This window comes from Acanthochromis polyacanthus, chromosome 4 (assembly GCF_021347895.1).
Source record: "Acanthochromis polyacanthus isolate Apoly-LR-REF ecotype Palm Island chromosome 4, KAUST_Apoly_ChrSc, whole genome shotgun sequence".
In the NCBI taxonomy this organism is placed as follows: domain Eukaryota; kingdom Metazoa; phylum Chordata; class Actinopteri; family Pomacentridae; genus Acanthochromis; species Acanthochromis polyacanthus.
The window spans coordinates 30,200,170-30,216,146 of record NC_067116.1 but is presented as its reverse complement, the minus strand read 5'-3'; the positions used below and the strand labels follow the sequence as shown (position 1 = coordinate 30,216,146).

Below are 15,977 nucleotides of genomic sequence, written 5' to 3'. Positions count from 1 at the left end.
AATGACTCTGAACAGGTCCTTTGTTGCAGAGTTTGCTTTGGGTTTATGCTCTTTCACTCATACATCCACCAGTTATCACATGGCCATGAGCTCCATATTTAGTTGTCATGGAGATGGTTGGTATGGAGTTTTTATCACATAACCCAAGCAAATTCTGAACTGAGGTGGAAAGCTGTGTGGACACTGAATTATTATTTTTTTGGTCAAAGTTTGTGTTTCTATTTTATTTTTGCCATCATTATCACTGTTGTTATTGATGACAAATTAATAATTCCTCATATTAGAGATGAACGTCTTGTATTGACTAAATATTGTTTTTAGAAAATAAACCAAAAATTTATTCCCTTCTTTTATTCGCTGTTGACCAGTTGCCATGCTTTTTCTTTCATTTACCTTCTACATAACCCCCCCCCCCCCCCATTTCTCTGCTCATCCTCCGCTGCTTCCTCATTTCTTCTCCTTTTCCCTCCATGTACTCAATTTTGCTCTTTCCCCTGTCCTTTCCTTCTCTCTCTCCATGCCTATTCCTGCTTCCCAAACCCTTGTCTGACTGTAGATGCTACTGTTAAGGAGGCTGAGGTTCCCCGCCGCTTTTCTCTCACCTCCTCTCTCGCCTCCTCTACCTCCTCCTCCTCCTTCGCCACACGACGCACAAAAGGTACCTAATTAGTCCGAGCCTCCATGTTTTGCTCTTCCTGCTTTCATGCTGCGCTCTTTATGGGCTTTTTTTAAATTCTGCTCACATTTGGTACTTCGTAACAGCACACTAATGGATGTACACACTGTGAAATTCAACAGGTAGAAGCCTAATTACAGTGTAAAATGAAAAGGAAAAACTGCATGTAACATTATGTACATGATAAAATTACAGCAAAATGTATGTTCTTGGAGCTTTTTCAGGAACAAATCTGTATCCAAAATTGATAACTGGACATTTTTCCTTTTTTCATATCATTGCAACTTCCTCTGTTGCTGTTCTCTGTCGATGTAAAGTAGTCTTACTAGATATGTGTGTGTGTGTTTAAATGATACATCCATCCATAGTCATACTGTGGTGCACCTGTGAGGTTTCAACATATATGTCAAACTCAGAACTCGACAACAGGGCGGCATTTTTTGGACATACATTGAAAAATTTCACAAATCTCAGCAGAGAAATGAGCCAAGGTGCATTTTCCAATAACAGACAATAAATAATAGTAGTAATAAAAGCAGCATGATGATGATCATGACAGTATAATGTGGGTTATTTTAAAATTGTTCATTGCACTTCAATCACAAGACTAAATTGTCATGCAAGTACAACGATTATTATTCGTCTGGCAAGTTAATGTCAACATTAAAACCTTTTTTATATTCCGCTAAAGAAATAATTTCAAGTAAAACAGGAGAAAACATCAAGCCTTTATGTCTCTCTTATTGTCACCTCTATTGCCTTACAGTGACGCTGATGCAATAAAAGCTGCAGCCGTTAATTCACATTAGTGAAGTGCAGACACATTTTGCACCTTTACTTGCTGGATTAGCTTCCAAAAAATCGTCCACTCGGAGATGAGTGCATTTGTAATATCAATTTGCAGGCTAAAAAGCAAATTAACTGGTCATCTTTTAGTTTAGGTGCTGTATAATGTGGTTGTTTTTCATCAATACCCCTGCTGGTAAAATGCTGTTTGTATGTGGCTTCTGAGCTGAAATCTAGTTAATTTACGTTGTGTTTTGGTGCACATGCTGGCTCAGCTGCCAATCAAACCTGTGCATCGAAATCTGATTATATTAAAGGTTAATTTTGAGTTAGAAAAATGCGTCAACGCCAACAGGCTGTTGCTTTCCAACAAATTGCTTTGCTATTTCATACATATGAAATACACGGTCAAATTGAACTTTTCGTGACAAATTGCGAGTTTATACATAAACCACATACATACGCAGACATAGAGAGTGGGGACGAAAATTTCCATTTTCCTATTACCGTTGCGGTATAGTCCTTGCTTGAGACTGATGTATGTACCGCATGGAGAAAGCTGAGAAAGTTTTCGCTGAGAATGAAAACGACGGAGGGAAAAAAGTTGCAAATGAGCAGATGTACATATTCTTTTTTTTGTTTAAGGCACGGTAAGGAAATAAGAATTTTGATAAGCTGACATTTGGAACGCAGGGTGACATTAAAAGTGGCAGTAGAAGTGCAGTTTAGCCGGGGAATACAGATGAGAAGTTGATTATCATCCAGGCAGAGGCAGGGAAAGAATCAAGAATGAAACTTTTAACTACTTTCGGGCAGTTTCTCTCTGTTTTCTTCTTTTGTTGTGTTTCTTTTTTTCCCTCTTTATACAGCTGAGGATGTTTTGATAACCTACAACTGATAAGGATATTGCTGTTTCCTTTATCAGTATGGCCTTATTATAGGTGTGGTGCTACTTTGTCTCAGATCTCTTAAATCACATTCACAGTTTGAGCTATTTAAATCGTAATTAATTAAAGGATATTTTTTTGTAAAACAGCTCTTAGCTTTGTGGAGCAAAAAACATTATTTTCCCTAAGTAAATAGCCACTTTCCTTGGAGACATTTTCACATGCCACACGTGAAAAACACAGGTGTAAATAGTAAAATAAGTGCCACTTGAACTTAAACGTCTGCTTTGAAAAAGAGAAATTTTTGACATCTGGGTGAAAAGGGTCATTGCTATGAGGAAGTTGAAATTATCACCTTGTATCCAAAAATGTCATATTTTGTAGTCTGACTCCCTGGTTCAACCTTGATCTGTTGAATTTTCCAAATGTGTGCGTACACACAGTTTCAATACGATCATCAAACTTACTTAAACATAATTGTCTACATGACTAAATAGACAGTTACAGACTGAGAATATCTGAATAAGGGTTTAAATTTAGTCTTAAGGAGGTTTTGAGGTATTGATGTTGTGTGCTGCCCTTCTTATTAACATGTTGGTTTCTAATTCAGTCTGGTTGCTTGTTATTTCCCTGCCCAGGTCCCCTCTCTGCTAGCATAAAGAGCAAAAGACATGAGATTAAGAGTGATCCTACTCCATTTGGTTATGAAGGTACATGGACAACCATCTAATTGTTTAATTTTGTGACCACAAAATACTTTTGTGACTTAGTTTTTATCATTTCTGGATGATGTGCATCACTTTTTGCATTTCTTCTCTGCCTTGTCGACTTGTATTGTGGCTTGTGATGTGCTGTTTCACACTGCATGAGAATCAGAAAAAAGATGTTTGTTGTATGTGTAGTTTGGTGCAATGAGAATTTTTTTTTGCCTTGTTGGCCTGTTGATATCTGCATGAGTAGATTCACTACATTTGATCGTTTAACCATCACGACCCACACTTTTTTTTTTGGAATTTTTGGTTGTGGCTTGCGATTGCTGTGTAATAAATGTCATCTAAAGATTGGTATAAAGAATTTGGCTTCCCTCCAGATACTTTGCGTGGTGCTATGGCTACAGCGGGGAAACGTCAGAGTATGACTAGCAGCACTACTACTACTGCTGGTGGTGTCACCACAGCTGTTCCTAGATCCACCTCCCAGCCAGGTAATTGCAGAGGAGAACCCTCCAGTCATGTCCGAGGTCCTCTTTGGGTTGGAACTTATTTTTCCAGTTTTTGAATTTACTTGGTTTGGTTATTGTTGGTATATGGGAGACTTGTCCTCACAAACAGAATCGGTCGATGGACTCCCAACAACATATATAAAGTATAAAGAGCAACAAAGTCTATGTTTGAAGGACAGACATGGTGCATTTCTCACTGGACTTTCCTCAAGAAATTTGAGGTTTGTGTCCTGTGTGGGAGAAATACTTTAATTCAGCCTTTAAAAAATGATTATTTTCAGTTTCAGTCACTGGCAGCAACACTACTTGGTTGGGGTTTGGAAAAAAATCATGGTTTGGGTTCAAACAGACCTTTTGCACATCTTCATCACTCTTCTCCATTTTCTCAAAAAGGCAGATGACAACAAGGGTGCCTTCATGAAAAGTTCTGAGATTTGACATGCTTTTACTCATATGACCAGAAGAGTTAGCCTACTTGGACAGCATATGTTTTAACCCTCTGCACCTTTATGTTTGAAAGACATGTTATCATTTAAAACAATCACCAAATGTCACTATTTATCTACCAGAAACTGTATAAACAGAAAGAATTGTTGTAACTTCAACATTTTACTGCTCCTTGAACTACTCATGTGTGGCACGTGGTTCTGTCAGGAAAGCTGAGCTCACGGAAAACAAAAAATGTGACAGGAGTGGAAACTACTTGGAGTTCAGGGGGTTAAAACATCAACCGGTAGGCCTGATGTGATTTGTCTAGTGAGTCTGGGCTATTCATTACTTTTTTATTTTTCTGGTGTGCAGCTTCATCTGCTTCCTGCAGCACACTCATTTCTATGCTCAGCTTGATCTTAAAGAAATTGTTCTACAAAAATGCAACTGGAATGCAATCAGTTTTTCCTATCATGTTTTTTTGAAGCCATATTCCATCAATTGGCTACATAAAGCTTACACACTACAGTTCAGATGTCAAAGTACACGTCTGGTCCATAGGTTCTCTCAAGTAATTTCTCGCTGCATTGGTGAGAAAAGCATAAATACTGAAAAAACTTACTTTTAAGCTATGGTAAAGTATTGAGCAACTTAGAACTAGTTGATTGTTGGTAAGAAGCATGAGACACTGTGATCTAGGTTGGTGCTCGATGCTTTGACTGCAACTGTTAGAAGACTAGCAGTAATTCAACAGCAGATCCATTCCTGTTTTATTGTTCCTTTTGTGTAAGACTAGATGTATCCTGTGGCTAAATGTGAACAGAATGAAGCTAAATAACAAGCGCTAACCATGACAATATGTCCCCATCATACTTATAGCATTAATATTAGACCTAATTTACCACTTTAAAGTTGAATCAAATGGATAAAAGTCTCTACATCTCTAATTATAAGCTACACTTATTCATAGCATGAGGGAATACAAGAAGGACAGACTCCTGCGTAAGAGGATGGGAATCATTCTACATGCTTTCGAAGTCATTCTACTGTGAGAAACTTAACTCGAGATTTAATTCTTGCAAACTCGTCAAGCTGGCATGATGATGTAAGACAAATTACTTGACTGCACTGCAACACTGCTTTCCTGGAGCACCGTTGCCTGCCAAGTCATGATATCTGCCTTGTTTATGAGCAAATTGTAGTGGTTTATAGCGTGTGTTGCTGCCCCTCAGGCTGGACCCAGCGGCGGCTCCTCTCCATGGACACGGAGGACTTTGAGACGATTCCCTCCAGTGCAGAAGAATCCTCCAACTCTTCAGAGGATGAAGGCAACAACAAAAATGTAAGTAGAGCTCAAGTTTGCAGCGCGCATGATGCGCAACCCGAGATATGACTTTGTTTGAAACAGAACAAGAGTTGTACATAATTTTATTCAGATTTATGAGTTGAACATCATTCAACACTATCCCTCAGCCCATGTGGAAAACACACGTAGCTCAACCCAACCCATCCAGGCCCAGTCAACTCATGTCAGCTTTCACATAAATCATCACATTTTATGCTCACGAACTGTCCGCCGACACTCATCTCTCCTTTCCTCTCTGCTCATCCCTTACTGCCTCCCTCTTTTCTGCTAAATCCCCTTTCTGTTCCCCAGAAGGAGGATCCCTCTGCTGCTTAATTATTTCCCGTGGACTGGTGTCCAGTTAGCAGCAGACACTGACCACTTGACTTAAAAATGACGGAGACATGAAAGAAGGAGAGGATTTTAGCTGCACATGTCTGCTGGATATGGCAGCTTTTCTAGAGTCATTGTAGTCAGTGTGATGTACAGCAGAAAGCCACATGGATGCATCAGCAACACACACATACAGTGTGGCTGCTAGAACACACTGTTTCAAGAAAATGGCATTTTCAGTTTATCAGCAGGTAAGAAAATGTGAATCCCACCTGCAGATGAGACATTTGAAATACTACAAATCTTGTCACTGGTAATTTTAAATGAGCTTTTAAATGACTTTATTTGCTGCTAATAAGACCTGTGTGTGCAGGGCATTTTCTTTCTGATTTCTCATGGTGCAGGAGTTGCTTTCTTGTGTTGCCTGCTTCACCTCATTATTGCAGTTGGGTTTGTTGTTAGATCAGCAACTGTCAGATTCTCAAGCTAGAGCATGTCTCCCTCAATGTTCTCCTGTAATATTTGGCATTAGAGGAAGCAGTATCTTATCAAAGTATAGAAACAGGTGAAATGCAGAGTCTTCTCTGACTGCAAATTATGTTATCCAGTTGTAGTGTCTTTAGTTTTTAGGGTATTTCTTCAATTTGTTGGTTGATTCACTGAATGTTTGTACATCTGGGCTCATAGTGGGAATTTAGAAGTCTTTAAGTATTTCTTTCCTAATTTACCCACACTATGCAAATATTTTTTGGCAATATCAGTGTTTCTCTACTGTTAGCTGTCATGTTCTCTATAGTATGTAAATAATCTTCTTTCTTTTCATTTTGGTGTTTCATACCTGTCAAGGTTGTGTGAAGTTTGTTCATTGGTGGTGGAGTCAGGGCCACTCCCTATTAAAAATGGCTTCTAGCTTTATACCCAACTATTTGCCTGATGGAGGTCTAGTTCTAAAATGTTGCACTAATAAATGTATGTTTGCATGTTAGACTTTGTGCAGGAGTCTGTTTGAACCTGTTGGATACACTCTTCCCTCTCCTACACACCTGAAATCCCTGTGCAAAGGTGTTCCTTTGGGTTTAAATACAGAGTTTGAAAATAATTTCTTTCTACAGGGGGACAACAGCCGATTCCGGGTGCAGCTGACCTATGAGTCCCGTGAAGCGAAGGATCTCTCTCTGGAGACGGGTGACATGGTCCAGTTTCTGGAGGAAGCAGAGAATGGAAACTGGTAAGTTTGGAAGCCACTTGGTTTGTTTTCTTGGTTTGGTTCCAGCTCCCCATATTTAGCTTTTCTATTACTTTCTATTACTTCCCTCTTACAACTGAGGGAATGCAAAGGCACCACTTTGTTCCCAGTACAAATACAGCAAACATTCTTTGTCAGGCATTGCAGAAGTTTCCTCTTCACTGACAAAGCACGCTTTCTGAGGAAGCTGACATTCTTCAGCCTGATTTTGTCTTCATTACTCAACCAAATTTACAGAGACTTTTCCATTTCCAACCAGCAGAGGTGAACTGTCATTTCCAAAGAAAGTAAAGGCCACAAATTTTCAAAGTCAGCACCTGGTGAACTGATCATCGCCTCAGTGACATTCATCAACAGCCTTATCAACCACCTCCAGCTGTGTTATGGTTATTTTCTTCTGTGGAATAACTCAATGGGCCATACTGGTGTCAATATTTCACCAGAAACCTGCTCAAATTACCCTAATGGCACCGGATACTGCCTGCCGGTGTGCTATTTAGAGTGTGCTAATCATGCTGTTATCAGCTCACTGAGAAATTGTATCATTGTGTCCTTTTCTTTATACATATTTGAGACTAAAATGATGCAGTGGGTTGAGACAGACTTTGTGCCAACACAAAGCTGGAGCTGGGTTTTAACTGAAAATTACCAAAGCTCGCAATACCTTCATAAATTCTGACACTGAGGCTTTGTGTCACCCCGAGCAATATGTTATCATAATACCTGCTGTCGGTCTGATGTCTGCAGAAACTGTCTGCGCCAAGGCCAGTCAGAGCTGTAAGATAGCACTAAATGTCAGAGCACTTTTGGCAGAAAACAGACAACAGATTATATGAACTTAGTTAGATTAATTTGTGAACCGCGAGATGTGCAAACTCATTTGCAGACTTTATAATGTGGAGGTGATCAATGAAGGTCTCCCTAATGTTTGACAAGAATAAGAATTACACAGCGGCCTCCTTTGAGAAGCAGCTGCACTCATTCTGATCTTTCAGACAAAGCACTGTTGTACAGAATTAATCTTTACGGAACAAAAACAAGTTGAGCTGCCTGGCTCTATTTTTTTCTTTACAGCAGAGGAAGATGCTTGTCTCTTATACTCAGCTGAACTCCTCCAGGCACATACTGAATCCTGTTTACATTATTCTAAAGTGAATGGTGCAATCAAAACATCCCCAAACCATCTCCATGTTCCTCACATCACTCTGGGTATTGTGTTCCACCCCCTTATTTTTATACATTTAACTAACCACAGTTATATACCAGAAAACTGAGATTTCATTGCTATATTACAAATCCTCCCTTTGATTCTCTCTTTTGCTCTCTTTGGCACACATGCACAAACATTGTTGTGTATCCCTGATGCCCTACTTTAAAAGTGATCGAAACCAACAATATTTCACAGTGTTGCATTATTAAAAACAACGTTTCTGTTACTTCTTGTTCACGAGAGGTGAAGGTTTGTTCTTTGGTTGTTGTTTTCTTTTGCGTCCAACCAGTTCATTTGTTTCTAACTACAGTTTTAACTTGGCAGCCTAGAGCACATAAAAACATAATCCTATAGAAAATGCACACCACAAAACAAATTTACATGGACTTTTCAAGATTTCTGGACTGAACTACAACTAGAAGTTCACCTTGAAAGTTCATAGTCTGCAAATTTCAGTGGTCTATCTTGAGGTTTCAGCAAATGTGAACTGGAATCACGCCACTTTAAAAAAAGGTGCTTCCTGTGCACACCTCTCACACTCATGAAATTCTGCTTAGTAGTTTTTACATAATCTTGGTTATAAACAGACAGTCAGAGAGACAAATTAGTTCACAATATAATGCTATGGATGACTGTACTTGGTAGCAATCTGAATGATTATGCATTATAAATTACATTAAGCTTTCGATTGAAAGTGTATGTTTTGCCAAAAAATGAAGAAAGCATATCAATCTCATGGTTAGGTATTGAAAAGAGTATAAACATGATAAGAATGTAATTATGTGTCATACCTAACTGCTGTATACTGTATGCTTTCATATCTGCAACAGTCTGAACACTGTATACCCTTCTTCCAGCATAATGCATGCCAGGCTCCGGCTCCATGACCTTGAAGCATGTAAACAGATATCGAAAATAGATGGAAGGATTTTACAATATAATGCTATGCAATGCACCAACACTATAAATTAGAGTCTCAGATATTCTGCACAATCTATCCTCTCTGACAACTTATCAAGGAAAAAAACAACATTAAGCTTTGAGAGAGAGGTAATATTTGTTGCAAAGCTGTTGGGTTGTATTGGACTCTATCAGTGTTGAAGATATTATGCAGCTTTGCATGAGCCTTTTCCACTTCCACTGCTCACTGTAATCATTAACTGCCACAGCTTCCCCGGTTAAAAGTCTTATAATTGGTCCTCGTTAATCAACTAGGCCCAAGAACGAAAATGAGACTAGTACAACAGCTGCTCCTCTGGTGCCCCGTTCTCGCTCTGCAAGGATTAAAGGCTCAGTGTGACTCGTAAGGAATTAAAATTTCATTGACTGTAACGTTACTCTGATGAAGCAGCGGGAGACAACAAAACGTGTGACTAATGGCCTATTGCTATATCAAGGGAGGCAGTTGAAAACACAATAGCTTCAGATGAATGTTAAATCTCAGCTTCATTCACCAAACCACCACCATCTACGCTTTCAGCATGAGAGGAAAACAGCAGCTCATTGCCTTTGTGGAGAACCGGCCTCTGGTCTCTAGCTGAAAGAATGTTTTGGGGCTCATACAAGCTCCCTGCGTTTGGAACTGACTAATACTCTGTTAGATAAAATCTCAACTTGCTTTAAACGTGCTCATTTTTCATCAGCTCATGCATATTTCACCGCTTTACACCATCTCCTGTTGTCTTCATCTATGGCTTTTTGCCGCTAAAAGGTCTCACTCACTCATACTTGCCTCTCCTCCACACTTGAAAATAATGAAGAATTCACAAGTCTTCCCTTTACTTCAGCTTTTATTTGGGATCTATTTTAATGTGTAACCATGCTGAGCAAAATTGTGACTGAACTTTTGACTGCAGTGTGGGTCACATAAACACACGTTCAGTTCAGTTGTATTTATTTAGGACTAAATCACAACATAAATCATCTCAGGGCACCTCACATTGTAGAGTCAAGACCTACAATATTATCCAAACCATTATCTATAGACCGCTTAATCCTGATTAGGGTTGTGGTGGGGATGGAGCCTATCCCAGCTGATGTAGGTGACACCCTGGACATGTCACCAGTCTATTGCAGGGCTAGCCTAGCCGCGCTAGACAACCCACGGCAACAAATTTAATTCTCTGCCAGGGTGGGTCTAGTTACCCTCCATAAGGCTCGAGGCTGGATTCTCCTAAAACTGGCCGGATGAATCACCATGAAGTGTAGAGTCAGAAGGTGGGCGTAACTAAGTGACGACAGAGGCACGACGATTCTGACAGAAACAACCGGAAACAACTAGCCTAGCCGCGCTAGACAACCCACGGCAACGAATTTAATTCTCTGCCAGGGTCGACAACAAAAACAACAGTCGTTGAGCTCCATTAGCACCGACTCTGAATAATCTTTCTGTTAACATGTCTGTAATATACTTGAGCTTGACTGTATAAATAAGGCTTCACCGAACTACCGCATCCTCTGATTTCCAGCGCTCTAGGAGCCTATTCGTTGCGCTGATTGGTTGTATACCTACCCAATTGCTGCAGAGTGATTTGATAGACAAACTTTTAGCCCGCCTCCCTCCCTGTCGAGCGTGCCTAGACCCTTGCGTCTTCAGAGCATGGGTCTTGCGCGGCGAGGCTATTATTTAATAGTTTCAAGTGTCATTTTTGATGTGCACTGAAACCTACAAACTGTGTGGTTTGGAGAAGAGGAACAAGTACAAGAAGAAGTTGAACTATGCTTTTACTGTCTAATTCTGGATTAATTCCTGGTTCAAAACCACGTGAATGTAAAAAAAAAAAGCTCCTGACCTGAAATGCCTCATCCAGTTTGGGAAATTGCAGGCTCTTGAGCACTCTTTCTTTATTTTAAATATTATTTTTTACACTTTGTTGCATCTTCAGTGACTTTTTGCTTCATGATATTTTAAGAAAATATCATGACTTGGGTTAAAAATAATTTGCTCAACCAGTAAACAATTTTTTTCTGTGGTGCTGTGGTTTCAACATCACTATTATACATTTACATTTGAATCTGGACTGAATACAGGCACCATATATCTCTGTCATCTTCATGCGTCCAGGTCTTTCTTCTCGAGGAAATATCTCCCCTAGAATTCTCAGTGTCACAACCACATTATTCTTGTTTTGGGCTGATATCTTGTGATCTAAAACATGAGACTTATAAGAAGACAAAATTTGCAGTACATCAGAGTTTCTTCAGAAATGTGTGAGTCACATGGGTCTAATTCACATCAGTGTTTCTTCCTCTCAATATTTCCAGTTTGGAAGTTGTCTACCTGTTATGTCTATTTAGAATTGATTTAAACTTCACGGGAACATCAGTGGTTCTATTTTCCTCCTTGTGCAAATCCAGCACTACAACAGCTACAATCGTGCAGGTTTTCTCAATCAGAACACTTACTTGTTTTTTGGGTTTTTTATTTGCTTCTGCTCCTGTTTGGTCATTTAATGGCACCAAATGAACATTTTTGCAAGAGGAGCGACACATCTCAAGCTGTGTTTATGCAGATTAGATGGCAAAGTGCAGTTTGGATTATCAATTTGGTGTGAAATGTGTGTTGTTGCGTTAAAATCTGTTAAGACCACTGCAAACAAATAGGAATTTGTGTGGCTTTAGATGACAGAGAGGCAGGCACAGGGACCTCTCCAGAATCACAAAACCTATTTCATTTGATAAGTGTCTTTTTCTGTTTTCTACACATCGGTTTGTCCACTGCAGGTCAACATGTGCATAAAAAAAACCCACATGATTTATGTGATTGGGGAATCTTTTTACCCATACCCACCTGAGTGTGACCTGAATGACAGTGCTGATGTCCATGATGACTGAGCAGCCTGAAATCATTTACAGAATGATGTTTTCATTGCAGATTAAACACCAGTAGTCATCACATAGCAACAGGAATCATGCTTTTAAGCTACAGTCTCTGATTTGAGAGACGGTTTGCTTGTTGTTTTCAACGACAGAGCAGTAGCAACTTCAGTCGAAATCTCTGTCTTTAACAGGAAACTATGTCTTCTGTTTTTTTTTTTCTTTTGTGTTAAGGTTTTTTTTAGGCACAATTTACATTTAGTTATATTGCACAGTAGCGATAGAAAGCTGTATGGTCAGCTTGTTTTCCTAAACGTCATATTAAAAGAGTAAAACTGTTGACTGTCCTCTGGATGAGTAATGAGCTCCATCAAACTTCAGTCATAGTAAAAAAAAAATTTTTTTTGCTACTTTCAACTATAAATCGTAACATAACATCCTAATACTCCTAATACATCCTAATACTCTGTTCATTGTTGTTGGAAAGCAATGATTGCTCAATTAATGCAAGAAGAATTCATGTCTGGGGAAGATACTATTATCTTTCATATTCATGCACATGGCATTTACTTCATTATGACATTACTCTCGCAATATTCCTGTGCACCCACACTATCCACATCTTTGCTGCGGAGGTCGAGACATATTTCACATTGTAGAGTGATCCCAAAATTTGCACAGACATTGAAAATGATTATTGCAAAGAGTAGCTTATCAAAAAGTTATCAAGGTCTCGAACATTTGAGATTTCAATGGTTGCTGTGACAGTGATCGTAGAACGGGCCTGTTCGTTTTCAGTTGCTAGAGGCAGTAATTGAAGGAATATTAAGTGAGTAAGCTTACTGGAAAAGGGGGACTCATCAGAACAAAAGGTGACTAGTAATAAAAAAGTGTGTTTTGAAAGCTGACATTGGGATTCTTGAACGCCTTCGAGGCTTTCATTTGGCAAATTTTCCAACCAGCTAAAACTGGTGTCAGTCTTTGCACAACACATCAAAACTACAATTTTTGAACAAATTTGTGATGTGGGAATTGACCTGGAACCAGACTTCCTAAGACACCTAAAGGACTAGAAAACCTGACAATAGTTAAGTTTCTTTGCTTGAAACATTACTCTCCGTATTATTACAACTCTACAGAGCCCTGAGAGGTCACAGCAGAATTTCTTTCTTTTGTTAAATTACCTCGCAGTCACTTTTCAGTTTGTGTCTCGACCAAGAGGCAGCACACCCTCAGCTGTGGTTTTCAGGCACAGATCTGAAGCCAAGCATTTAAGGAAGGTAAGAAGAGCAGCTTCAGCAGCTCTCTGAATGGACCGACTGCTGCCAGGACAGACTGTAGCTGTGATTATGACTGCCAGCTTGGGATGACAGAGCCGCCGCTGTGAATGTAGGACGTGATTTGATTGTTGCGATTATCACAGAGACACATTCAGTTTTACTAGCGTAACATTAACTACATGCAGTGGAGCTGAGGAGTTGTGTTGTACTGAAACTGCTGTATTCCTCTGCTCCTGTGGTGTGTTGGAAACGCATCGATCTTAGTGGCACTGTAGGCTTAAATAGCAACAACAAGTTTACAATGACTATATCAAGCCACATCTTTTCAATAAAGAGCACTGTATTGTAAAATCATCAATTATTTTTGTGACATCTGCTCCTCAGTGTGTTATAACGAGACTGGACCAACATCCCAACTGGTTTTATGCATCATTAGGGATGAAAATCTTATTGTGAGGTAACACAGAAAAGTCCTATGACCGTTCAGAGGCTTTACCTCTGATTTACAAGTACACAAAGGGACAAGTTTTCAGTTTTTATGTGCAGCTGACCTCCAGTATGATGACCATGTGGTGCCATTTTGAAATGTCAGCTTCATCTCACATCCACATTCCTGATTCTAAAATGATTATTTCTACATTCTGTTTTGATGTGCTTTCATACTTGAGGTATTGAAAATTTTCTATAGCTCATATGAATCTCCAAGGATACAATAGATAACAGGGACTTTACAGAAGCCACCATTATTGGTTGTTTTGTTTCTTGAATTATGTTTGGTTCAGTTTATTAATTCACATGCTTTGTTTGAACATTTGATCCAGAACTTTTCTTTACTTGTAAGGGATTAATTTGTGTTATTTTTTTTCTTTTCTTCCTTTCCAGTTTTCTTCTAGGAAATAAAAAACCTATGGGACCTACAAAATACATTGTTCGTTTAATTTACTCGTGTGTTTCAATGAAGACACTCCTCTTTATTGTCTTTCATGTTCTAGGCTAGTCAAGAACCTTATAACAGAGGAGACAGGGCTGGTTCCTTCCAGTATACTGCAAACAGCGTCTGAAGGAGGTCACTCGATTAAGTAACAACACTGCTACTTCCGACTAACCATTGGCAGCCTTGCTCTAACACACTCACTCACATCTTCCTCCCTCCCTTCCTTCGGTCCAACTTCATCACTTACTCCCTCACTCCCCAGGGGTGGTTGCACCAGGAGCTGAGGGATTGGGTGGACGGGCCACAGCTGTGGGAGAGGGAGGGACAGGATGGAAGAGCTTTGGCTTTTTAAGTTGAATGTTGACATCCCTTACTGCAGCATGTCCATCTCTCTCCTTCACTCTCTCTCTCTTTATCATAGATGCATAAGAGGGACTAAGAATGCTATTATCAGTGGCATATGATTAAAGACCAGTATGTATCTCATTTAGCCATATCAGGGTCTACAGAAGACACGTCATGGATTATCTAAATTGGAGTAGTTGATTTTTAGTTAGTAGTACTTGGATTAAAAACTTGCATAACATGAAGTGAATGATTCCCTGGCACACTTATGACATGGTGTTTTGTTCTCAGATGCAAAGCTGTCGCTGGCTTCTTCGCCATTGTAAAGGTGGCTTGAGGCCATTTTAGGATTTCCACCTTCCCATGCACTGACCAATGCAGACTTTGAGAGTGGAAGTGCACACAGCTATTCATACTGCACTAGCTAAGCGTCAGTATGCTATACACACAGTCACATTGTCATGGATGTTTCTGAAAGGCTGTGACCTTGCTTTTTTTTTTTTTTGCAGAATATAACAACTATCAGCCATTATTCCAGAGGTGTGCCGAGCACAGTGGTGAATATAGCATAAGGATTTCTGGAATTTGGGCACCGTCGACGGAAAGCATGTACAAATCTAAGTCCATCAGCGACGACTTCAGTTACAACTTTTCAATGCTGAATTCTAAAGGCGTTTATGATGAAGAATCTCCTTGCACAGCCTCTCCTCCAAACAAGCATTTGTTTTAGGCACCATTTGTTTTTCTGGCACATGCGTGATCAGCATACTTGCTGTGCGTACATTCTGGACGGCCACAAATTTTTGCTCTGCTCACATCTGCAGAGGGTTGTTAGATAATGAAATCATACCTGGTGTTCACACAAACTCATGAACAACTACACCAGTGTAAAGATTCCTGCAGCTACTAGCACAAGTAACGGTAGGCTGGTAGTTTAAACATCATCTTGCTTTGCGCATGGGGTACAACCATAGGCATGGATTTTGATGGGAGGATGCAGAGGATACTCGATATTTAGAATGTGCTTTTGTCCTGTCAGAGGCAAAAGACTTTTATTTTGAAAAAAAAGTTTCATGTTGCGCATAGTTTCAGCTAAGCTTGATGAACTTTTTTCTCTTTTTCATGAGTATGAGTAATGAGCTCAAACAACCATTGAATGTATTGTGGGAAACATAATTACCTCCATATATTTTTCCGTGTTTTGAATCTTGTACATTCCTGTACCCACATAAAGACATTTCTGCCATAAACTGATGCAGAAAAAGCACAAAGTGGTGCATAAAAAAATCACAAATAGCTCAGTTGCTATTTGTATTATCCAGGAGACTTGCGTGTTTCTATTATGAGTAAAAGTAATTTGAAAATAGGAAATTAAAGCGCAGAGAATGCTTTCGATCATTTCAACCATTTCAGTGACTGACAGCTTCATATAAACACATCTTTAATATCAAGCTTAAGTTCAATGAAA

At 39.4% G+C, this 15,977-nt stretch overlaps 1 protein-coding gene across 8 annotated transcripts in view; it reads left to right on the top strand.

Moving 5' to 3' along the window:
• The window catches only part of mcf2l2 (MCF.2 cell line derived transforming sequence-like 2), a 137,966-nt gene that overhangs the window by 116,956 nt on the left and 5,033 nt on the right, over positions 1 to 15,977 (top strand). For 4 of the 8 annotated variants that reach the window (XM_051947570.1, XM_051947569.1, XM_051947574.1 and 1 more), the window contains exons 29-34: positions 557 to 658; positions 2,988 to 3,059; positions 3,440 to 3,553; positions 5,233 to 5,342; positions 6,791 to 6,906; positions 14,223 to 14,296. In XM_051947570.1, coding sequence (XP_051803530.1) covers positions 557 to 658; positions 2,988 to 3,059; positions 3,440 to 3,553; positions 5,233 to 5,342; positions 6,791 to 6,906; positions 14,223 to 14,296 — 588 coding nt within the window. Of the gene's footprint in view, positions 1 to 556; positions 659 to 2,987; positions 3,060 to 3,439; positions 3,554 to 5,232; positions 5,343 to 6,790; positions 6,907 to 14,222; positions 14,310 to 15,977 lie in introns of all 8 variants that reach the window. The other 4 variants (XM_051947572.1, XM_051947575.1, XM_051947576.1 and 1 more) reach the window with 4 other exon arrangements.